Source organism: Melospiza georgiana, chromosome 20, assembly GCF_028018845.1.
Source record: "Melospiza georgiana isolate bMelGeo1 chromosome 20, bMelGeo1.pri, whole genome shotgun sequence".
Classification (NCBI taxonomy): Eukaryota; Metazoa; Chordata; class Aves; order Passeriformes; family Passerellidae; genus Melospiza; species Melospiza georgiana.
This window is the reverse complement of record NC_080449.1, coordinates 9,155,044-9,178,474: the sequence shown is the minus strand read 5'-3', so window position 1 is coordinate 9,178,474 and position 23,431 is coordinate 9,155,044. Positions and strand designations below refer to the sequence as shown.

General features: G+C 47.6%; 1 protein-coding gene across 1 annotated transcript; it reads right to left on the bottom strand.

Moving 5' to 3' along the window:
• Positions 1 to 10,054: 10,054 nt before the first annotated feature.
• On the bottom strand, positions 10,055 to 14,122 carry GFI1B (growth factor independent 1B transcriptional repressor). The gene is made up of 6 exons (XM_058038358.1): positions 13,993 to 14,122; positions 12,444 to 12,590; positions 11,627 to 11,889; positions 11,228 to 11,365; positions 10,633 to 10,798; positions 10,055 to 10,233 (listed from the first exon to the last, which is right to left on the bottom strand). The coding sequence occupies exons 1-6, from the start codon at positions 14,105 to 14,107 to the stop codon at positions 10,055 to 10,057; spliced, it is 1,008 nt and encodes a 335-aa protein (XP_057894341.1). The 5' UTR covers positions 14,108 to 14,122.
• Positions 14,123 to 23,431: the final 9,309 nt, after the last annotated feature.

The following is a 23,431-nucleotide window of genomic DNA, read 5'->3' as shown; positions in this document are numbered from 1 at the left end:
CAGATTGTCCTTCTGGCAAAGCAAATCAGGGTCAGGTGTGCTCAGGAACACAGGACATCGATTTCTGGCAGAAAACCAGGTTTGCTGCATCCCAGGATGTGTGGGGTGTGCTGGGAGGGGGAGTGCCCTTCACCACATCCCCTCACCTCAAGTGGACTTTTGCTGGAGTGGCACTGCCAGGCAGTTTTCCCCTGTGCCTCCTCTGTTGTTCCCTAAAGGGATAAAGCAGAACAAGGCAGCAGCCTCAGCAGCTGGAGGTCTCCAGCCATCTCGCCCCTGTTCCTGAGCTCTCCCTTTCCCAAGGGGATCCAGCATGTGGGACATCTCTGGCACAGCTGAGCCCTGTGTCCCCCACCTCTGTGGGGTCTTTGAGTCAGGGGTGGTGGCACGTCTGTGTGTCTGTGTGTCTGTGTGTCTGTGTTACAGCTGCTGCTCTTCCTCCTGCCCATCCCAGCAAGGTGGGAACTGTGACAACTGTGTGTGTTCCTTCTGTGAGAGCTCTGGCATGGAGCAGAAACAGTTCAACCCCCAAATACCCAGGAGCCAGCCTCCACCCACAAAACCATAAGCCTGGCTTAGAAGTTGTGATTAATGATAAAAGAACTGTTTTCAGCCTGTAGGGTGCAGCAGAAGCGCATTTTAATGGAAACAAAGAACACCCGCTTGGAAGGGATCTCAAGGATCACCTGATCCAACCTCCCTTGGCAAAGCCCTGTCTAGTTAACACAGCCCAGCTGATCTGAGAAGTGTCCAGTGTTGGGGAATCCACCACTTCCCTGGGGAGGTTATTCCAGTGACTGATTGCTCTCACTATGAAAATTTGTCCTCTAGTACTCAATTGTATCTCCCCAGGAGTCACTTGTACCCATTACCCCTCATTTTTAACATGTGACACCTCCTAAAAGGAGTCTCCATCTCCTCTGTAGCCACACTTTAAACATTTGAACTTGGTGGTAAGGTCGCCCCTTTTCAGGTGGGCTGACACTGCAGTTCTAGAGCTCACCTGAGTATTGTCAGAGCCGAGGGGGGACTCCCAGAGCTGTGAGAGCAGGTGGCAGCACAGCACAGGGAAATGCTTTAAAAGGAGCCACCCTTGGCACTCTTTGCATGACTTACACACCAACAATATCCCGGGGTGAGCTTGAGGGGAGAGCCTCTGGGCTGTGCCATGGTTTCATCTTTTGTATTTCCTGGGAAGAGCAGCAGTGCAAGTATGTACCCCAAATGCCTCTGGGAACAGTTTATCCATCCCATATGTGTCCACAGTTCCTGAGCTCCCCTTCCTTCTGTGCTTGCTTTTTGTGTTACATTAATTCCATAATGTATCTCTCTCACAGAGCTTGGAGGACTCACTGGCCTGAGAGATTCCCCAGATGTGGCATGAGCTCTCCATAAATTCCAAACATTTATTTTCCCTAAGATTTCATGGCATTCTTGGAAGTCTGGGCTTTGAGTAGAGTGGAATGCCTTTAGAGGAAATATTACGTCTCCCAGCTGAGGTCTGGCTGGAGTTTCTTTTTTACTTTTTTTACTCTTTATTCTATAGAGCTGTTACACTGATCCTGTGTTTCACCTCAAGCAGGAAACCATACATTCATGGATATAAAAATGATATAAAAATATGATGCAGTGGTCAAAGCTGTCAGGAGTTAAAACATTACTTCCAACTGCCCTCTGCTAATGACTTGCATCCTTTTTTCCAGGAACAGTGATATTCAAAGTGCCTGGCAAGGTGCTTCCCGATTATTGGAAGTCTTGGTGACAGAGAGAGAAACTCCTCCTGAAAACAGCTTTCTTAGGGGAACTCTGTTTCAGTGTAAACCAGAATGGACTGTTCAGTTCTCATCTATACCAGCACAAATCCCTATCAGCCCTGTGCAATGACCAGATAGTAGAGGGTAGAATATGCTTCATTTCCTTCCACATTGTGTTCCCTTACTCTTAGCAAGGTTCCACAGCATTAAGTATCCAAACTACAACATTTTTTCATGTCATTACTGCTTCCCTTCAATAAAAACCTTGTCTTTATTGGGCATTTTCATCCTTGGCTCCTGTAACTTCACCAACTTTTATCTTCCTCCTTCGAGCCACAGCTTTTCCCCGCTCATCTTTGTAATCTGACATTGTGATTTGTTCACTTGTGTGCTTGTTTTTCTCCTCAAAGAAGATTTGCTGAATCATTGGGGAGGAGGCAAGAGCTGTAGAAGCAGCTGGTGGCCAGTGATAAAACCAGGGCCACATCCAGCCTTGAGGGTTTGCAAGTGACAGCCCTTCAGTTGAAGGCCTGAGTCACATTCCCTTCTGAGCTAAGATTGCTGGGCACTTGGGGATTGAGAAGGGAGGATGAGGAGGTGGCACTCCCAAAGCAGAAATTATTGTTCCTGCTAAAGTTTGTGTTGTATCTTCTGCAAAATTAATAATGATGCTGTGAGAAAACTTGCAGGCTGGGGGCTAAATGGAAGTTGTGCCCTTTTCAAATCCTTAGGCACATTCAAATGCAAAGTATTATCAATCCTGCTGAATTCTCCACCACCACAGCTGTGGCACTGTGCAGCAGGCACAGGGACATGGCTCTCTGTCTTTCCAGCTGTTTCCCTGTGTTCCAGGTAACAGAGAAACCTCAGCTGTCTCATGCACACCCAGTCTGAAACCCAAGGTCTTCTGCCCTGCCAGCTCTGCCTGTAAGACACTAGAAAATGAGTTTTGTGCAGGTCTCATAAGTATCATTCAGAAATAAAGTCTTACCAATAGTACATCACACTTTTCCTAAGAAAAGAGTTTTAACTTGGGATGTTCTACTTAGTTTTAATACTTCAAGAAGTTAAGATAAAATTGGTTAACAAACAAGACTGCAAGTCCAGCTCAGCTCCATTTCCTACTTAAATCCGGGCAAATATTTTAAGGTGGAAAATGCAGGTTGGCAGATTCCAATGCAGAACTTTGATGCTTTATGGGTTTTTGTGGGGTTTTTCATGATGCCACTCCAGTTCATTGCTGTGCATGTGCAGGAATTCTATCTTGCTCTTATCTGCAGATCTTGAAGCTGCTACAGGCTGGATCTAAATAAGGAGCTGAGGCAGGGATGTCTGACTGACACATGCTCCACCATGTCCACACTCTCAGGATGGGGCCCTCAGGAACAGGAATGCTCTGTCATCTCCAACTTCCCCTTCCTCAACTGAGGCAAGAGATAACTTCTACTTTATAAAGAGAAAAAACCAGTGAACTTGACCACTGCTAAAAATCCCACCAAAGCTCCTAATATAGATGAGCCTGGGATGTAAGATAAACTCCCATGGCTTTAAAATTATTCAAGAGGAAGGCAGAATCAATGGAGATGGGTTTTTAAACCCCTTGCTCTTCATGAGGAAGCCTTGAACATCAGAGTTGTGTTGGCTGGGGCTGAATGTGGCTGTTGGAGCTTGCTGAGCAGCCCTTGATGCACAGATGAATTAAATGGCTCAGAGGTTGTTCATGACCTGGAGAAATGCAGATTATGGGCTGGAGCAGAATCAGCTGTGAGAAACTCAGCCTGAGAGTGGTGCAGAAACCACAGGGCTGTGACTCAGCTGGTGCAACTTCAGATGCCTACAGATACTGGGCTCCCTCTCTTCAGGGAGAGAAGTAGGTGCATACAAGGCAGGACTTCAGCCCTGGTTTAGATATGTGCTTTAAGAGAGAGAAATCATTTCCTAGGTATGTTTCTTATCAAAAAAGGGAGCCTTTGAGTCAGCAGGTCACAGCAGAGATCTCCTGACCTACTGCTGAAGGTTTCCTGCCTCATTTCCCATGGAGAGCAGGGGACAGCACTGCAGCCAAGGATGAGCACATCCTGCCAGCACAGGGGCAGCCCTTGCATCTCAGCAAAAACCCCAGATGCAGGCAGGACCCAAGACACCAGCCTGAACCAGAGGTGGTGGGATGCAAGATGAGGGCTGTCCATATGGTCTGGATGAGCAGTGACCTGATAACAGCAGTGACCTGATAACAGCAAAGCTAAAGAAATGTGTTAAAGCTGCAGGTGTGACACTGGTTCATCCTGCACGACCCAGCTCCATCAGGGAAACCAAGCAGAGGATGTGCCCTGCAGGGATCTCTCATTCTCCTCCCTGTCAGAGCTGAGGTGTTTGCACAGGGGGCTTGCACAGGTCCAGGGGAGCTCATCCAAACAGAGGAGGGTGTCCCTTCAGCTGGATTTATTTGGTTATTGCTGCCCTAGGAGAAGATGTGAAGGGGTATTTGCTGACTCTTGCTTTTTCAGTCAAATGGGAACAGTCAGGATTTTCCCCCTTCTATTCACTCAGGGGTTTCTACTACTTTTCAGAGACAGAGCAATTATCTGGACACCAAACCTTAGTGACTGCTGGAACTGTGAAGTGGAAGATCCCCCTCCCAAACCTCAGGGGAAGCAGCACAGGGAGAAGCTGCTCTGGGCACTGAACAGGAGCAGCTCACTCAGTGAGCATCAGAATTGTTTGTTGTAAATCTGACTCTCACACTCAGCAATGCCCTAAGAAAACCTTTCCCATGCACTCCCTCAGGTCCCAAATTTCACATTTGCAGCTCCCAGGCTGCACTTAGCCAGGTTATTTGCATGGATGGGGGGCTGCCTGGTGCCTGGGTGCCAAAGGGCTGACAGGCCTTTCCTGCCAATCTGTCTGTTGTTCAGATGAAGTGGTTGGAAAGTGCTCACTCTCCAGTTCCCTCTTTGGCTCAGGCACTCTGATAAGGCCTGGGCTGTCCTATCTTGCCCTGGGAGCTGTTCCTCCTCCCTAACAGGCTCCTTTCCCCGGCTGGCAGTTAGCAGCCGGCAGTGCTTGATAAACTTATCAGACCAAAGCTGAGCTCAGTGCATGCTCAGCTCCTCCCCAGCCCCAGATTTCCCCATTCCTGAGGACTCTCTGCTCTCTGCCTGCCTTGCTGGCTGGTGCAGTGAACACAGATCCCCCTTGGGCCCACAGGTCAAAATCAGCCCAAGGACCAGATTGAGAAGTGCTCAGATTGAAGCAGCACATTCAGAGTGAGGGCACTGAGTGGGATGTTCACAGCTCATATCCAGCTCTGTCTCTCTCCCTGCAATATTATTCACAAGTCAAAATGCTCCTGTCTGGTTTATCCTCCCTGTGTTGCTGCTCACCCTGTTCCTCTGCTGGTTGTGAGTTTAGTGGGTTCAATGCTGGGTCTCTGTGCCTGCTGCAGGATTGCTGAGCCAGCTCTGGAGCGAGGGTGCTCTGCTGGATTCAGTTCCTATCTCTGGTTATTGCTGCCACAGTTGGGCGTTCCAGCCCCATCAAGGCTCCATTGTGTGAGGCGCTGGATGTGGCAGATAAGGAGGAGCAGCCTCATTCCTGACTATCTTACCGTTGAAATAAACAAGTGAAATGAAGGGGAGAGGGGGAATGATTATCCTCCTCTCACAGATGGGGTGAAGATCATCTGAGAGCTTCACAGTGTGCTGAACAACTTCAGAAATCCAGCACTCAAGCCTTGCCCAAGGTCGTGCAGGAAATGTGTGGCAGATCTTAAGTCTCAGTTTAAAGATGTAAGATGAGTGTGTGTCCATGGTGACTGTTAGTTTTAAGATAGTGGGCCAGGAATTCTGCAGAGATCTGTGTTCTCTTACCTCTCATCCAGCATAGAGATTCACTATCCCTGAATAATTCCTGTGTGGCTGTTCTGGGTTGCCTCCTCTGAGTGGATGTGCTATTCCAGGTGAAAAGCAGAGGGAAATCTCTGCTTTGTGAGCAGATTAAATGTTTAAAAAATGGTTAGTGATGTACTTTTTTAAAATTATTCCGTAGCAACACTACAGGATGAGCTCCATATCCAGTCCCATGTTAGGCCCTTAATTGCAGGCAGGAATGTTTTCCCTGTGCAAGGAAATGTGTATGCAGCTATTTCTGTCCCCACACCTTCAAGTTTCCTTTTGTGTGCTGTGCTGATGGGCTGGATTTAAACTGCTGCTGTGTCTCCATCACCTGAGACTGGGGAGCAACGTGCTGTGAGGACAAGGGACTCATCTTTTTTTTTCGCTTAAAACCCCTTATTGTGATGTCTAAGGTGGGAAGGAAGCAGATGCAGCAAATAACTTTAACCAGTAGAACCTGCATCCAACTGGAGTCTAATTCTTCCCCGTCTTTCCCCTCAGTTCTGTTTAGGGCTTCCTTAACAATTGCCAACACAAGAAGGCTTCAGGATCTTGCCTCCTCCAGGATTGCACTCTGTGAGGTTATTACAATCTGAAGATAAATTCCAGCCTAATGGGAACACCCTCTGCTTCCTGCAGGTGTCCCCTGGCTCTGTCCTCATTGGGGAGACAGATTCGTCGTGTCCAAACTGAAATCCACCCTTAATCACAGCTCTTCTGGGCTGCTGCTCTCAGTGCCTCAAGGCTGTCTGGAAGACACAGAGGCACCTCTCTCCTCCTGACAATGCCCTGGGTTAGTGCTTTGCATGTCCCTCATTTGCTAAACAAAACAGCCCAGAGACCAGGATTTATTTTTCCCTAGCAATAAAGGGAAGAAGTTGTGAAGGGGACTGAGGAAGTACAGGATACAGAGCCAGCTCAGAGGCAAAAACAATCAGCTCTTTCTTCAGCCACAGAGATTAGTTGAGATTTTGCTTTTTACTATCTGTTTCCTTGACTGACTGACCAGAGTGTTTGTGATGCAAGGGGAGGTGGTGAGAAAGGGGCTGGGCCAGAGTGATCAGAACTGAGGATTTGCATGTTTGGAGAGCAAGGCCAGGTGTGTTTGGAGTTGGTGACATCCATGGCCTGCTCCTGAGGGGTGCTGAGCATCCTTGGGTGCCCGTGGTGCAGATTCAGCAGCTCCAAGGATCAGGGCAGCCCTTTTCCTGCTCTTTGTAGCAGGTCTGCCCATGGCTGAGAGAGAAGAAGGGGCACTGGGGCTCTGCCTTGTTTTTCATTTGGGCTGCTGGCATCCCTAGGCCCCAAGCAGGGGCATCCATAGGCCTCAAGCAGGGGCATCCCTAGGCCTCAAGCAGGGGCATCCACAGGCCTCAGGCAATGCCAGGGCTTGGGCATTAGGTGATTTTAAAGTGACAACTCATTACTCAAGAGGAAGAAACTGCAGTGTCTTAGTGGAAAACACTGGAAGTTAATTCCCTGTCCTCTCCTCCCTTTTGTCACCTCCTGTCTGTCCCTTGCTGGTGCCTTTGCCAGTGCCCCCCTGCACAGGCTGTGTCTCTGTTGTGCTGCCTGTGCCTGTGGGGATGGCTCAGCCTAGTTCCCCTGCCCTGCTCTGGCCACAGCTGTGTTCTCCTGAGCTCTGCAGCACTGCCTGCAGCCATTCCTTGTGCTCCTCCCCTTGCTGCCCATCCAGCCAAATTTGTCCCTGGATCTCCTGGGATGGGCTCCCCAGGCTCCTCACAAGCACCAGGCTGAGTGTTAACAACACCAGTTCTCTGCTGGCACTGCCTCCTCCAGTGCAGCTGCTCCTCAGGAATCTCTGGGCTCAGTAACCCACCCTGGAGTCCTGGGAAACAGCAGGACTGGGGCGATGAGTGCTGTGTTTGGAGGGAGAAGCTGTAGGAGCACACAGGAGAGAAGATCCCAACTGTCCATTGAGGATTTTAGCTCCTCTGTACCTTAGAATGAAAACCTAATGGATACAGCAGCTCTTCTTCACAAGGCTCAGGAGAACCAGGGGTCTAGTTTGGTTTTATGAGTGGTCACAGGCACTCTCCCAATTGATGTGTGCCAGCACTTGACTCCAAATGGCCAAAATTGGGAAGCTTTACATGAATCAGTCACCTCTGCTGTCCCCAGGGAAGTCTTTGCTGGTATGCCTGTGTGGTTTGGGGCTGGAAGGTTTTGCTCCTGAGCAGTCCAGATGCTGACACCCTCTTTGAATATTTCTGTTTGCAGATTAGTGGAGGACAAGGGGAATAACAAACACAGTTTGCATTTTGGGCAGTAATTTTAATAAGCTGAAGTGCCTTTACCTTGAGCAAGGCTTGTGCATGTGTGGGTGTTCAGAGGTGTGTGTGGGGCTGGGGAGCAGTTCCATCACAGGTTATGCACCTTCCCCAGAATGGCCCAGGGAAGGACAGCAGGGATTTTTGGGGGCTTTGGCTGTTGGACACACATTCCATGTACCTGGTGTGCCCTCCTGCTCTGCAGAGCTGGCTCTGCACCAATCTGTCTCCAGGATGAAATCTCTCTAATGGGGGCCCTTTCCTGCATGTGAATTTCCATCTTTATTCCTATTCAAACCATAAAGAGCAATCCTAGACTCTTTCCCTTCTCCTTTTTCACCCCATCCCCACTGCCTGTGTCCCCAGAGTCAGGTGTGAGCCATTCTTTAAATGACTGTTTTGAACATGAAATACACTGTGTTAGCCCAGTTACTAAGAAGGAACAGATTTATCAGATAAATCCCAGCAGGCCTGTACATGTCACTGTCTGGTATAGTGCAATAAAAATATACATTAGAATAAGTATAAATACATATTTACAGTGTACAAGTAAAGCCAGGAGTACAGACTCTGGGTTTGAGCTTCCAGGTACAGATTAATGACTTACAGCTTAGGCACAGCATAAAAGGGACAAGAACATTTTAGGTCTTAGGAGAATAACTTGGGATTTACAGCAGTGGAACTGAGGGCAGTTCTCTTCTGGCAATATATGAATTTTCCACTTGGATCATTTTTTGTTTGCCCATGATGGGCACTCCTTCCTAAGCCTCTGGAGTGAATTGGCCCCAGCCTGTTCCCAGGGTAATTTCCACTGGTGTCATTGTCCAGGGCTGTGTGTTCAGGGATGCAGTTATGGAGTGAGCCACGTGCTGCTACAATGTCCCAATTAACTGAAAACACTTGTCTGTGTTATAATAATGTTATAATAATACTTTGTCCTTCCTGTTAAGAACTCAGGGGACTTCACAAACCTGAGTGAATGGCCCCACTCCACCAGGAGGGATTGGAAAAACAAAAGCCCAGTGCAGTGCCTTGCCAAAGATTATAGAGAGAATTTGGCAGAGCTTGGAGGGAAACTGGTTCTTTACTTGCTCCAGTGCTTTGCTTCAACCCCTAGACCTGGCAAAAGGAGGAAATACCACTGCTCTCTTTGTATAATACTTGTGAGGTACTTGCATGCTCTGCCAACATGTACAGGCTCAGTCACTTCCTCCTTGAGGAGAGAGCCTGGCAAGCAGAACTCTGGCCCTTGACATTGATATCCAGGGTCACTCCTGCCCAGGCAGTGACTCAGGATTGCTCAGGACAGCTCTAAGCTGGCATGTGCAGCATGCAGGGAAATGTTGTGGGACATGCTAGCCCCGATTCCAAGACTCTCCCATGGTACCAAGGCATGGGGATCATTAGCTCGTGCCCGGTGCTGTGCTCTGGCTCTTCCTGGAGCCTGCTTGGGATCTCTGCAGTGTGGTGTGTCTGAGGAATGTATTTAGAGACCCCTGTTATCTGTAAGGGATAGGAGCTGTTTCTTCAGTATTTTCCTCCCACTCCAAGCTAAAAATACAGCACAGTTAAGTTGTCATTTGATCACAGTAAATGCTCTGCTGAAAGAAATGACTTTAAGGTGTCTGTTGGCAGAATTTATGGCCTGGGCAAGTCTCTGCAGAAGGCCTGTCCAGGTTGAACACAGCTGACTGAACGCAATCTATTTGCATGCCCTGGGCTTATCTTCCCAACCATCAGAGCAGAACATGGTTACAGCACCAGCTTTGTACAGATTGCTGCTGCCACCAGCCCAGGAGTCTCCTCCTCCCAGCTGGGCAGCCTGACAACCTGGATCCTGCTCCTGGTGTAAAGCCAGAGTTACAGTGACCTTGGAGGAATTCCTCTGGATTTACACTTGAGCAGGTGATGTCAGATCTGGGCTGGTACCTGTTGCAATCAAAAAGTGAAAGCTCCCACAGATTTCTTCGGGATGTGCAAGGCCCTGTGGTGCCAAACACCAAAGCCAATGATGACTTGGTGAGTCCCCAGGGGAACACAGGACACCATGGGAGCTTTATGAGCTGGATGGAGGTGCTGGGGACAGTCTTGAAGGTGGAGCTCCAGCAGAGAGGCCTCACTTGAGGCTGTGCTGGGTCTCGCGGTGCCTGCGCAGATCCACCTTGCGCTGGAAGCCCTTGGCGCAGAGCTCGCAGCTGAAGGGTTTGAAGCCCGTGTGCTTGCGGCTGTGGGTGATCAGGTTGGAGCTCTGGCTGAAGGCTTTGCCACACACCTGGCATTTGTGGGGCTTCTCCCCTGCAGGGCACAGAAAATGGTAGAAAACCTCACTTTAACGGGTGAACAAAGAGAGAGAGAAATGCGTTTTAGCAGAGTCAGACCTGCTTGGGCATCAGGGTGCTGCCAGCCCAGCTCTCCTGGTGATGTGACTGGGTTGAGATCCAGCACCAGAGGGTGAGAAGAACCAGGGACAGTCCTCTCCAGCTGGGTACAACCCCAACATGCACCACAGGCTGGCCAATAACCACCTCCTTGTCAGGCAGATGTGCTCCAGCCTCCCTCTTGTCTCATCCCATGTGGAATAATGACTTTGCAGTGCCTCTGCACACTTACCCCCAGTCTAATACCTGTGTCTGGGGTCTGTGAGTGTACATCAGCTCAAATTTTGGTTTTCTCATGGAATATTTGGTTTCTCACCTGTGTGGATGTAGGTGTGCTTCTTCATGTCTGACTTCTGGTGGAAGCGCTTCCCGCAGTACTGGCAGGGGTAGGGCCGCGTGTCCGAGTGGATCAGCAGGTGAGTGGAGAGGGTGGAGGAACGTTTGAATGTCTTCCCACACATCTTGCACTCAAAGCTTCTTTCCTGTTGGGGAAGGAAAATCATGGGATGTCTGAGGCTGTAAGACATGTGACAGAGCTTGAAGAGCGATGAGAGTTGTAGATTTGATAAGCAAATCTCCTTGGCTCGTGGACTGATAACGCTGGGTGCAGCACAAAGGGAATGCAGGGAGGGTTAATTATGGAAATGGATCACATCTTGTGATCCCAACTCCTGCACCCTCTAGCAGAGTGAGTAGCAATGATCCTCCCTTGCCTTCCAAGGAATTCTGAAGGGCAGACTGAGATTTGTGAGACCAAGAGCTCTGGCCTGTGGTTTTCAGAGCTCCTGCCCTTGTCACTGCATGCCACAGGAAAAGCATCACGTTTGTAACCTAGGAAGTGTCACTTCCTCTGTAATGGGTTAAGCAAGAGCTGAGGTCCAGAGCTGGTTCTCTGGAACCATGCCACCCACCTGGGAGTGGATGTTGGTGTGCTGCTCCAGGCTCACAGCGTGCCCAAAGGTTTTGCCACACACTTCACAGGCAAAGGGACGGGTCCCGCTGTGAGACCTTCGGACATGGACCTCCAGGCCATGGGGAGTGGAGAACACCTGCAAAACAAAATCCCTGTGATTTTCTGACATGAGGTGGCCGCACCTCCATCTCTGTTTTCAATTCCTTCTCTTTATTTCATTCTCCCCTCTGTGAGAGCTCATGTGAACTGCAGCATTCCCACTGCCTTGTTCTCCTGACTGCAGGCCCTGCTCTGAGCCACATTTTGGTGTGCCCAAATGAAGCATTCCATGCTTCATGTGTGCCATGAAAATCCCTCCAGGCCCTCCCCATCCCAGAGGTTCTCATCCAACACACACCTTGTTGCACTTGACACAGTGGAAGGTCTCCATGTCTGAGGAATAATGCAGGCTGTAATCCAGGGGGGGCTCGGTGCTGGGCAGGAGGTGGCTCCCATAGAGGCTCACAGGGTGCTCCAGCAGGGCTGACTGCATGCTGGAAGACATCTGCTGGTAGCTGTATGGCATGTGGAAAGCATCCCAGGAAAAGCCAGCTTTGTAAAAGGCTGGGGTGCTCGCTGTGTTAGTGCAGTCCTTGATCTGCAGCCCTGGCATGGCCATCTCTGAGATTGCAAAGGAGAGGGAGAGGTCAGTGTCACACCATGGCCTGAAGCTGGGCACCTGTTAAAAAGTTCCCCATCTTGCCTCCCCACCTTGCCTCGGGAGTTGCAGTTGGTAAATTCTCCTTGATTCAAATCCTCATTCCCCAGGTAAAGTTCCCGTCATGACTTTGATTTCAGTGAGGAAATTTTATGGCACAGAATGCCATGGAAATTTTCTGGCTAAAGGAATACTGAGCCCCCTGCTAGCCCTCCTTGATGAGGTGTTTGAACAAGTGCCCTGTGGGCACCTGCCTTGACCCACATAGCACAGAGCTGCATTGATGTGGGGAGGGTCATTCACAGGGAATAACAGCACAGTCCTTCTTTCTTCCTGGTACAGACCAGAATTGCAAAGGGAAATACAGAATGCTCCTGATGAGCTCTGCCTGTGGCAAGTTTAGCCATTGATGTCAAAATAAGAACTCTCATTTACTGAAAATCTGGGCCCAGTTTTAGGGGCTCCATAACCAGCTCAGCCCTGACCTCTTCTGCAATTGGGGTTTTGGGTAGCCAACCTTGAGCTGAAGGGCCTGGCAGCATCCTGCTCAGGTACTGGACAGGGACACTCTCTTCCCTCAGTTCAGGTGGGTCCTTCTCTTGTTTTGGAACCACACATCCCAGGTCCTGTTTCTGGATGTCCTCTGGTGTCCTGTCTCCTGTGGCTGTAAAGAGCAGTGTCACAGTTGTGTCACAGTTATGTCACTCTGGCTGCTGTGAAGTTATGTCACTTCTTGCACAGTTATGTCACTCTGGCTGCTACAAGAAGAGTCTGTTTAGGTGAGTTTTGCACTCATGTGTGAACTCCTGCCTGGACAGAGCAGCCCATGCTCGATTCCCTGAGGAAGTGCAGAGTGATGCAATCAGCATTCAAGGTCTGCCCATTGCTGAGGAAGGGAAATTCCAAGCAGGATGAAATAGGCAAGGCAGAGGGGGCAGGATGAGATTATAGGATCCTTGATACCTGATACACTTAGAGAAAATCAACCCCAGAATTATGTCTGTAAGAATAATTTCCCTATTTAAAACCATTTCCATTTGTGTGGGTAACTAACAATCACTAACTTATTAACCTCCCCACCCCTCTCCTGAGAGAGCTGGGTATTGTTAACTTGGATTTATGGACAGCCAAGTAGGGAAGCAGAGGGGGGAGGCAAGTCCTTATGCACTGAGCCTCATCTCCTCCTGCCCACACTCCCATTTATTTCTCCATGCTTGTCCCAGCCCTTAAAGGCACGAACCAACACTTGTTAAACTTTGTTGTAAAAATCTAAAATCACAGAGGTGCAACATGTGTCTCCTTTCTGCTGGAGATGGGCTAGATCTGCTGAGGAACAGTGTTTATCTCTTGTCAAAACCTGCCACTGCACCAGAGACACAACAAATGGCCCAAGAATGATGGCAGGAATGGAAATTAAAATGTTACCTCCTTTCTTTTTTATCAAACTTATCTCAGGGCTAGACTCTAATTTGATAGCCAGGGCTAGAACAAAGGGTAAACTGATCCTAAATTTGAATAAAGAAAATTTGAATGGTGCCTGAAGGGAGGAGATAATTACCCTGGCCCTGCCACTGCTTGGATGGCTGTGGGAGAGCAGGAGCAGAGGGAGCACAGCAGGGATGGCAGAGCTGTGTTGGGTGGTGTTAACACCAGGAAGAGATGGTAGAGAAGATGCAGTCCAGAGGGAATGTGGGCAGTAAGCACAGGAAACCAGAGGTGGAGGTGGCAGAGTTGTGAGTTTGTAGAACACTGACAACCCAGTGCAAGCTCTTTTCCCAGCTATAAGTGGCCTGAAGTTGGTCATTTTTCCCAATTGTGACCAACTCCACACAGCCTCTTACAGCTCAGACCTCCCCAGTAACCCAGCAGGAAACAAAGGGGGGATCAGTGTGGATTTATGCAGGGAAAGGACACACAGAAAGGGATCAGCTTGCCCTTACACTGACATCCCTGTGTGGAAGCCCTTGGATGCTCCTTAGCTCACTCATCCTGCTCCCTTAGCTGCCTGCTGAATGATTGATTCACCTCAGGGTGTTCCTACAAGCCCAGGAGATGGACACACTCACCAGTGAAGGCAGAGGGCACTGGACCCCAGGGGAGGACTGGCAGGTCATCTTCCACACAGCGGGGCTGGTGATAGGTGTGAGCCTTTTTGCTCTTCACCAAAAAGGAACGTGGCATCTTCCATTCACCTTCTGGGATGAAACACAGAAAAACACCAGCTAAACCTCTGTGGCTTGGGGAGTAAATTCACACTTGTTTCAGATTAAGTGCACCCTGTAAAAATCATACTTCACAACCTACCCCAGGCTGAGGCAAAGGATTACAGAAAAAGAAACAGGGACAGGCTTAACCTGAGATCTGAGTTACAGACCAAAACTGTCTGGCAGGCATGTTGAAAGCCAGGACCTGTCTCTTGCAGTCCTGTCTGACTTTTCATTTTTTCATTTCTGATCTTCTCCTCCCTGGCAGGAGAGGGAACCACAGGTTAGAGATCCCCACTGGAGAAAGTCTGAGTGTTTGTGCTGTCCCAAACCACAGCCTGGGCTCTACTGTGAAATGATTATATAAACAACAATGATAGAAACTACACCAATAATAGGAGAGAGGCAGGGAGATCCCTGCAGAGTGATGTGTGGAGGGTTTCCCTCTTGCTTGAGTAGTTGGAGCTCTGGCTGACAAACAAGAGAGCAGAGGCAGAGCAGGAGGGCTGGGTGAGAAGTCACCTTTTGGACCCAACTCAAATATTGCAGACCGTTGAAAAGGCGGGTTAGGGACAAACATAAAATGCTGAAATTTAATCATACCAAATTCTCTTGCAATGAATGTGTTATCTTTGCCTCCCAGAACCCAGCCCACCCTGTGCCCACTCCCTGGGGCTGGTAACTGCTCTGATGGAGGCAGGGTGGCAACAGGGACAATGTTGTGAGCACTAATATCAGCTGGTGCTTAATTTGCATTTGTATTTGCATTTTCCCTTGTAATTGTTTGGGATAGAGGCACTAAAAACAAATCTTGCTATATTTCATTTGAAAAGTCAGCATTTAAGTCCTGACTCTCTGTTGACTGGAAACTGTAATTAAGTTTTGTTCCTTCCTGAGAGCAGTTCAGTGGAACTTACTTATTTACTAAAGAAAACCCCCCAAAATCCATAAAGTTTGCACCTGTTAAGCAGGAATGATATGAAATGTCTGTCCAAGGACACAGCAGTCCTGAAATCCCAAACAGGCAGGGATGGAAAGGTCTGTTCCCCAGAGATCAGAAGTGCCTGTACTGCCCCTTCATGCTAAATATAATTGCAGAGCCCAGTGGTGTTTTGTTTAAAGGTCTGAGGGCCACATTTACAGTGGTGCTCAAAGCTGTGGGATTGCCACAGCCAGGTCTGCTGGGGACAGGGGGATTGCCAGGCTGCCCCCAGCCCAGCTGCCTTTGGATATGCTGCTGTCTTTTTAAATCTGGACCAGGATTCCCACTGTTCCATCTATGAATTCAGGGATAACTCTTGTTGGCTCAAGTAATTTTTTCTTCTGAAATGACTCACCTGTTTTTCTTCATCTTTTTCCAAGAAATTTACGTCTAGCTTGAGATGAATAATAGAAAGCTGAGGACAAGAGCAGACTTTTAATTTAATTTTAGAAAAAGGACAGAACAGCACCGAGGAGGGACCATAAGCAGGCCCTTGAGGGAAGGGGCACTGAAGCACACACTGCTGCTTTTTGCTCTCCTGGAACTCTCTAATGAGGTCTATTCAAAGATCTGTAAAGAGCCCCTGCCCAGTGAAAGCTGCAGGCACAGAAATAGCTGCAGCTCAAAGACAGGGCTGTTCTGCAGTGGGTTGTGACCCTTCAGCAGCTCTGCTCAGCTCCTGGTCAGTCCCAGCTGAGCCACCTGTGCACTGATCCAGCCCTGCATTATAACCTGCCCCAAGGTAAAGTGCTGCTCCAAACCCTTTAAACCTGGAATTTCCACTCCTGTCACAGGGGTTTTCCCATGTGGTGGGGCAGCACTGTGTCCACAATGAGGGAATTGACACCAGGAAACTTCAGGCATCAGATTCCTCTGCCTGAATTAACCAGCTCCTGCCTTCCCTGGGCTTCCTCCGTGGTAGAGGAGCTGTGGCAGTGGGGAGAGCCTGCATGCAGCTGTGCCTGCTGGAATTCTCCCTGCCCTCAGGCTGCAGAATCCTGCAGAACCCTGTGGCAGCAGCTGGGCAGCTCAGCCAGGTCAATCAGATGGGAGATAGGTGGTTTAAACAATCCAGCAAAGTTTTATGCCAAGTTTAGACAGCACTAAGTACAGCCCCTCTTTTTCCAGTGGTGCCTAAAAGCAGATGTCCATGAATAAAAAGAACATTTCTGGATGGGTTTGCCCCAGGCTGTGTAAAAGTCAAATTTGGTGCAGTATCCTGAGTGCTGATAAGGACTGAGCACAGCCATCCTCAATGGACTGAACGTTGAAAAAGGAAGTCACCTTCCCCCACCCCATTTTACAGAAAAAAAAGGAACTGGGAGCCCAAAGCAGAGTTAATTAACAACTGTACGGGACTGGCTTTGTGATTCACACAACCAGGCTAGAGGAAAGCTACAAGCAGAGATTGTGGGAGGAAAAAGGACTGTTCTTCCTCGAAACTCCAGATTATCTGTACAAGAGATCAGCTGCTCCTAATGGCTCACTGTATTTCCCAGGAAAAGCAGTGCTGTGGACCCTGCCACCTGCTACATTTTAGAGTTATTGAAGCTTCTGACAGAATTTAGCTTCAACCTTTTGCTGAAAATTAAACTTTCTTTTTTTTTGTTGTTCATTTCAGCCCCTGCGGCAGCTGTTTCTACCTGGACTGGTAAGTGCACAAGGGAATTTATTGCTTGGGCAAGAGTGCCCATTCAAAATTGAAGTGTTCTGGCATTTTTATTAATTCAATAGAGGATATAAAACCAGCAGGTGGCTAAAATTGGCATTCTTATTAGCCTGCCATTCATGCAGCTGTATAATAATGTTCTAATGTGCCTTGAGGAAAAGACAGCAGGAGCCAAGGGGAAAAAAGCAGCTTCACTATTTTGGGTACCTCACCTGAAGCACCTCGGAAGGGTTTCTTTCACCAGTTATAAATTCCCCAGTCAGATCTGAAAGCAGATCCAGCATTTGCGTGTTCAAACTCAAAGTTCCTCCACCCTCAGCAACGCTTTTGGATGATTTTGCAGAGTATCCCAGGTAAAACTCTACTGGGACACTGAAACATTGCAAGTGGTCTTGGTTTTTAGTTTAGGGGTGGCTTCTGACTCCAGGATCCTCATTTTAGTGCATCCTGTGCTGCTCATGAAGCCCTCATTCACTTCACTGCACAACAGCTCAGTTCCCAAACCCACAGCACTGGTCCTTGATGTAATTTAGAAATAAACTATGAATTCTATATTCTATAAATTCCATGAATTTAGAAACTCATACTCTCACTGGATTAGGTTATGGAGCCTTTGGTGGGGACAGTGTTTGCAGGATTGTGCCACACTGAACCCAATTTGCAGTGAAAGCTCCATTCTAAAGCTGACTTTCATTTTTCTCTAAATTCAAGTAATTCTGTTTTCAGATTTCCAAGGTTAATTGTAGAGATTAAATGCTTTTTCTTGCTACACTCAGTGAAACATTAAATTTTAACTGGCATTAGAAGACTAGAACTCACTAGTAGTACATTACACCACATCTTAAAGTTTATGAGCATACAAAGTTTTAGGCTAAAAAGCACTTTTTCCTTTCCATTGTTTAATTGATATTATTTACATTTATATCTTAATATTACCCTTTTTGTCCTTTTTTTCCCCTTCTTTTTCTGTTTTTTTTTTTTTTCTGGAAAAAGTGAAGCTTCCAAAAATACAGAATAGTTTCTCTTTCAAAAGATTTTAGAAGAAAAAAGCACAAAGTAGAACACGATGTATCTGTGGTTTAAGAACCCAAATAAAAGAAAATAAAATAAGAGGTTTTATGGACTCTTGACTTTTTAAAGTCAAATTTGAAAGAATTTCAGCTCTTTACAACAAAATTAATCATTTCTTCACTAGTCCATCCTTGCAAGATCGAATGTACTTGGAGCAAGTAATTTAAACACCACTTTTTTATTGGAAAAATGAACAGGACATATTTAATTCTTGTGGTAAGACTGGATGAATGGACATTATGGCAGGGGCAGCAAATTATGGTGGAAATTTTGTCGAAGAAGTTGAACAGAAATGTTGGTATAGCTGCAACATCTAGAAAAAAACATATTTAGACAGTAATTGCAGCACTTGTTCTCTGGAAAGCTCACATAGCTCCCTGTGATGTTGGGAATGCCACTGGCTTGAGGAAACTTTGCCTTAGGGTTCCATGGATGGAATTATACAGTGCAATCTCCCAAATTCCAGATCTCCTTATTGTACAAATGCAATTTCAATGTGAACTTGCAAACCATTAATGTGTTGAATCAATCTTGTGATATGAGAAGTGCCTATAAATAGCTAATTCCATATGCTAAAAAATTGTTAGATTAATTACCCTGTATTCAAAAAGGGTGGAAAAATAATAAAAGATGAAGTCAAAGCAAAAATCCTGAATGGGAGAGGAATTGTCATCTACAAAAACTGGCACAGGTGATGGCAGCAGAGGTGTGCTGCTCTCTGGATGTTAAGGTCTGGCCCTATAAAAGAGCAAATAAAAGGAAAAACATGGTTTTCCCTCTCCTCAATGGCAAAGTAAAAAACTCCACAGGTCCTGCTAACGGAGCTGGCTGGGACACAGGTACCTGAGACCATTGTCACATCTGTTATATTTTGTTCTATTACCATTTTCATGTTTAAAAGTGAAGCACATGGCACATAATTCCAAAAGGTTCAATTCAAATGAGTCAGGTGAACTATTACCACAAAGGAGCCCTCAGGACAAGAGGCTTAGGCAATGGAATATATTACATATTTGCAGACATGAGCAAAGAAGAAGGAGGAGGAAAAAAGCTTAGAAAAACATATCAGAAAAATGAGAAAACCAATGCAGTTAAAAGTGTTTAAAAGAATAAATCAATCACCTGTTTGAGGGACTTTGCTTTACTGGATTTGCCTTGAAATCTCCCCAGACAAGCGAGACGTCGTCCTCTCTCAGGACTCCTCTTCCACTTTTTCACTTGGTCGCAGTCAGTTGAAATAGATACTTCTCCTTTTTTCTCTCTGTTTTTTTTTTCCCCTGTTCCCCTCCCTGATTTTTCAATCAGATTATTTGTGTCAAAATCTGGCGGTGAAGAAACAGCCAATAAGAGGCAGAGCCCAGAAAGTATTTGCTTATCAAAACTTCCCAGGACTTTGACAACTTGAAGAGAATTCACGATGCCCAGCTCGAAGCCCTGGGGGCAGCACCCTTCACTTTTAGGGGCAGCTTTGCCTTCTGCAGGAATACTCCTCTGTCATACTGACAAAAAGCATGACACAGGAAATAATGCACTGAGCAGGCATTTGTTATTTTGTCTTTCAGTTAAAAAAAAAAATAATTTAAAAAAGCCCTTAAGAAACCTGTATTTTTACAGACATTCATCCCCGCATCATATCTCTCACAAACAGACACACCATCTGTCTCACACACACACACACTCACATACTTGGGGCTCATAAACAAAACCATCAAGCACATGTGCACAGAATTATTTTATTCCAGAATGGATCTTTTATCTCTCCTATTTCCAAGGAAAAACGAATAAATACTTGCATGGTATAACCGAAGAAGATGCGTGTTAATCACCCTTCATTTTCCCAGGCATATGTGTGTGCAATCCACACATATTTTAGGCATTGCTCTATCTATATACAGCTGTATACAGGGTATAAATATAGATTTAAGAAAGCTCATTAAGCAAGCTCATTAACAACAGCTTTGCAAAAAGCTCTTCAAGAGCAATAATAAGAATTTGCACTTCTATCGCTTGCTTTCAAAAAAGGTTTGAGAACGGGTTTGCAAATGTGGAATAATTGAGTGTCAAAGTAATGGCCCAGTGGAAGGAGGGAGGATGGAGCAGGGGCAGAGTGACTGTCCCCAGGTTGTTCTCTAGCACAGCTGGGAACAGGAGCTGGAGAACAGATTTTTCTTTTAGAATCCTTGGGCACCACTCTTATTTGGAAACAAACAAGGAGAGCTGAAATCCCCAAATACTTGGGAGGGAGAGAATGGGAATAATTCCTTGATTCCACCTATTCTCTAGCTATTCTCTATTCTCACAACCCTCCTGGCTGTGCAGGTGCACAGTGGCATGAGCTGTGTGTGCCCTCAGATGTCCCCTCTCCGTGCATGGTGGAACTGAGAGTGCAGACATGCCTTCCAAGGAATTCATCAGAGGTAAAGTGCAAACCAGCATTGTGTGCTGAGCACTGGACTGCCACCAGCAGGAAAACTCCTCTAGAGATGGGAGTTTCCTGCTCCCTGTGAGCTTCTAAACACATTTCCCTGCTTCCTACAGCTCTGCTGGGTCCCTTTTCCTGCTGCAGCCCGGGGTGGGGAACACCAGGAAGGAACAACCTTTGTTCTGCCCGGGGATCAGAGGGAGGCTGGGGCTTCCCTGACGGAGCAGATCCAGGGACACTCGGGGCTGAGAGCAGAGGGATCCTGCACCAGCCACGGCACTGGGGACATCCTGCTGTCCCCAGCACTGTGCCCGTGCCAGCCATGGTGGCATTGCCCCATGGCACCGGCCAGGCCGTGCAATGGGACTGATGCAACTCGAGATAGGAGCGTGGATTTCACCCGCATTGAGAAAGATTCAGATTCTGATCTTAACCCATCTGTCATAATACTGAGCATAATTAATTCTTGTTGTTTAGAGAAGTGAACAATCCCTTTTCCCCGCTCCCTCCTCCCCTCCATATTTATCTAGGCGAGTTTTGCATGAAAGAAACGTTCCCAGGGCATTGTGCTGGGGAGCTGATTTGCATCCTCTTAAACACAGGCATTTGAGGGATTACATTTCCCGCTACAAAAACAAGCATTGTAACAAACCCAAAATGTACATTGCAGCTTCAGGGTTCCGTATGAAGACAGTTACAGGAATTAAACAAAACAGGAAAATGACAAGCTGCTGCAAAGGACTGAGATGTAATTTTATCAAACATTGGAGCTGCCTTCTGCCAGCACCTCTGAGCACAGACTTCACATTGACACAAAATGCAGATGGGTGCAGAATGTGACTCTTGAACTCGAGACAGTCCAAGTAAGTCAATCACACAAAAAAGAAAAAACCCTAGAAAAGTAATTGTGTCAAAATACTTAAGGTCCCCTCCAGGCCACTCTAGGATTCTATGTTCAGTAAAACCTCCCAGCCAGCTGATTTCAGAGGGCTGTGGAAAAGGAGGCTGCCTCCATCTCCAGTGTCAGCAACAGCTGGAGCAGCTCTTCTGCCTCCCCACGTCCCTCCCAAGGCCAGATGTAAGTGCAGACAGACTGATCCATGAGCTAACAGCACAGAAACTCTCATTCAGCACCAAGGTCACCACACTGTAAAGCCTGAAGGGACACGGGGACGCTGCTGGGCTTTCTCCAGCTCTCACCCACTCCTTCTACCTTTATTTGATTTCAGGGATTCCTGTGGAGCAAAAAGCTGCAGGATGGGAGTGCAGTCAGCTTGGCTTGTTGTGTTCACTGGATTTCTGTCTGTGGCTTCTGTTCATCTCTCCACTGAAAGCACCATCAAAAGGTGACTTACACAAGCTGAATTATTATAGAGAGCTGGAGGTGCAGTTGGGGCTGGCAGAACCTTTGAGCTGACCCCGTGTGGTCATTCTTATTTTATGTTCTTCCTGTTGATATAATTTCCCCCGTTCTCTCTTATTCAGGCTCAGCAGAGAGGGGAGAGCCACAGAGAGCTTATCTGGGCTCCCAGAGGTTTGTCCTGGCCCTGACCCACAGGGGATGCAGAGAGCCCTGCTTGCACACAAGGACAGTTTAATTCTGTGTGGAATTAAATTCTGTATGCCGCTGTGAGTGCTCACTACGTGTCTTGTGCTCCAGTGCACCTTAATTAAATAGATTTTTACATGTACAGCTCAGTAATAGTAAACAGGTTAATTACAACATAACACGTCCCTTTTAGTGCAGTTGTTTCTCCTTTCAAATCCAGCAGCAAACCCCTGCTATAGCATCCATGTTTTCTTTGTCAATTTGACTGTTACAGCAATTAAGTCCCAGTAAAATAACACAACTAATTGCTTCCAGCTCTTTTCTGAAGCTCATCCTAATTTCCACTCTTTTCTGTGGCAGATTAAACAAACATGTCTTCTGCACATCAAGAAAAAAAAACCAAAAAAACAACAAACTACCATCACTCTGTCCAGACCATAATAACTATTAATTGCCAGGCACAAGGCAGGACTAGATTAAAAATATGCTGGCTCCAAGCAACTCTTATCTCATCATGAAGCAGGACAACCCATTGCAGGTGCAGCAGGAAGGAACTATCTCAGTCCTGCAGGGATCAGAGCTGGGAAACACAGAAACTGCTGCAGAAGTTAAAAACCAACCGATCCCTCTCAGATGGGGCTCTGATCTGCTTTTTTTTTTTTAGTTTTTTTTTTTTTTTTGTTTTTTTCCCCTTGCACCTCATTTCCACCTTGCAAATGTAATGCCTGTGGTTCCTGCTGGGCTCTGGGTACAATTCAGGCAGGCTCAGGAGTCAGACCGAGCACCCTTGTGGAGCTGCTCCTCCTTGGAGAAGGAAAAACACTGAGATTCCACCAGCCTGGGGAATGAAATGCTGAGTTTTAAACCTGTTGCTCTGGCACACCAAACCGAAGGCTAGAGATCCTTCCCCGTGGTGATTTTCTTTTTTCTCTCCTACCCTGTATTTTCCACAGGGAAAAATTAACCTTTATCTACAAGGATGGGATGTTTGTGTCCTATGTTGCTGCATTCTAGGGGGGGAAAAAAACAGAAAACAAAAACAAAGAATCCTTGTGCGCGGTTTGGATGACTGAGTCCTGAGGGAACTAAAACCAGAAGGAAACGAGCTTTGCACGCTCATCCATTAAAATCAATGAAATTTGGGGAGCGTGCCCGGGGGTGCTGTCCGGGAGCCACCAGAGCCGTGTCCCGCCAGCACAGAACGGCACTTCCGAGATGCTTTTTTATTTCATTTCAGCACTTTGTGCACGATCGCCAAATAAAACCCACAAGAACCGAAAGAACCGGGACGGACCCCCGTCCGCCGCGTCCCCTCAGGGCCGGGCCTTGTTTACCGCCCGCGCACGGCCCCGCCCCCCGCATCACGCGACCTCCGCAAGCCGCAGCGCTGACCCCGCCGAGATCCCTCCGCCGTGGGACTCCGCGGGGGCGCGGCGGCCGCAGGCTCGCCCCCCGTTCATCCCCCGCGGCGGGAACGTCCCGTGAGGCGGGAGGGGTGAACGGGGCGGGGAAGGACCTGGAGAGAAGGCGGGCAGGCAGCGGAAAGCGAGGCGGTGAGGCGGGACTAGGTTGTGCGGCGGAGGGATCCGAGGGGCGAAGCGCTGTGAT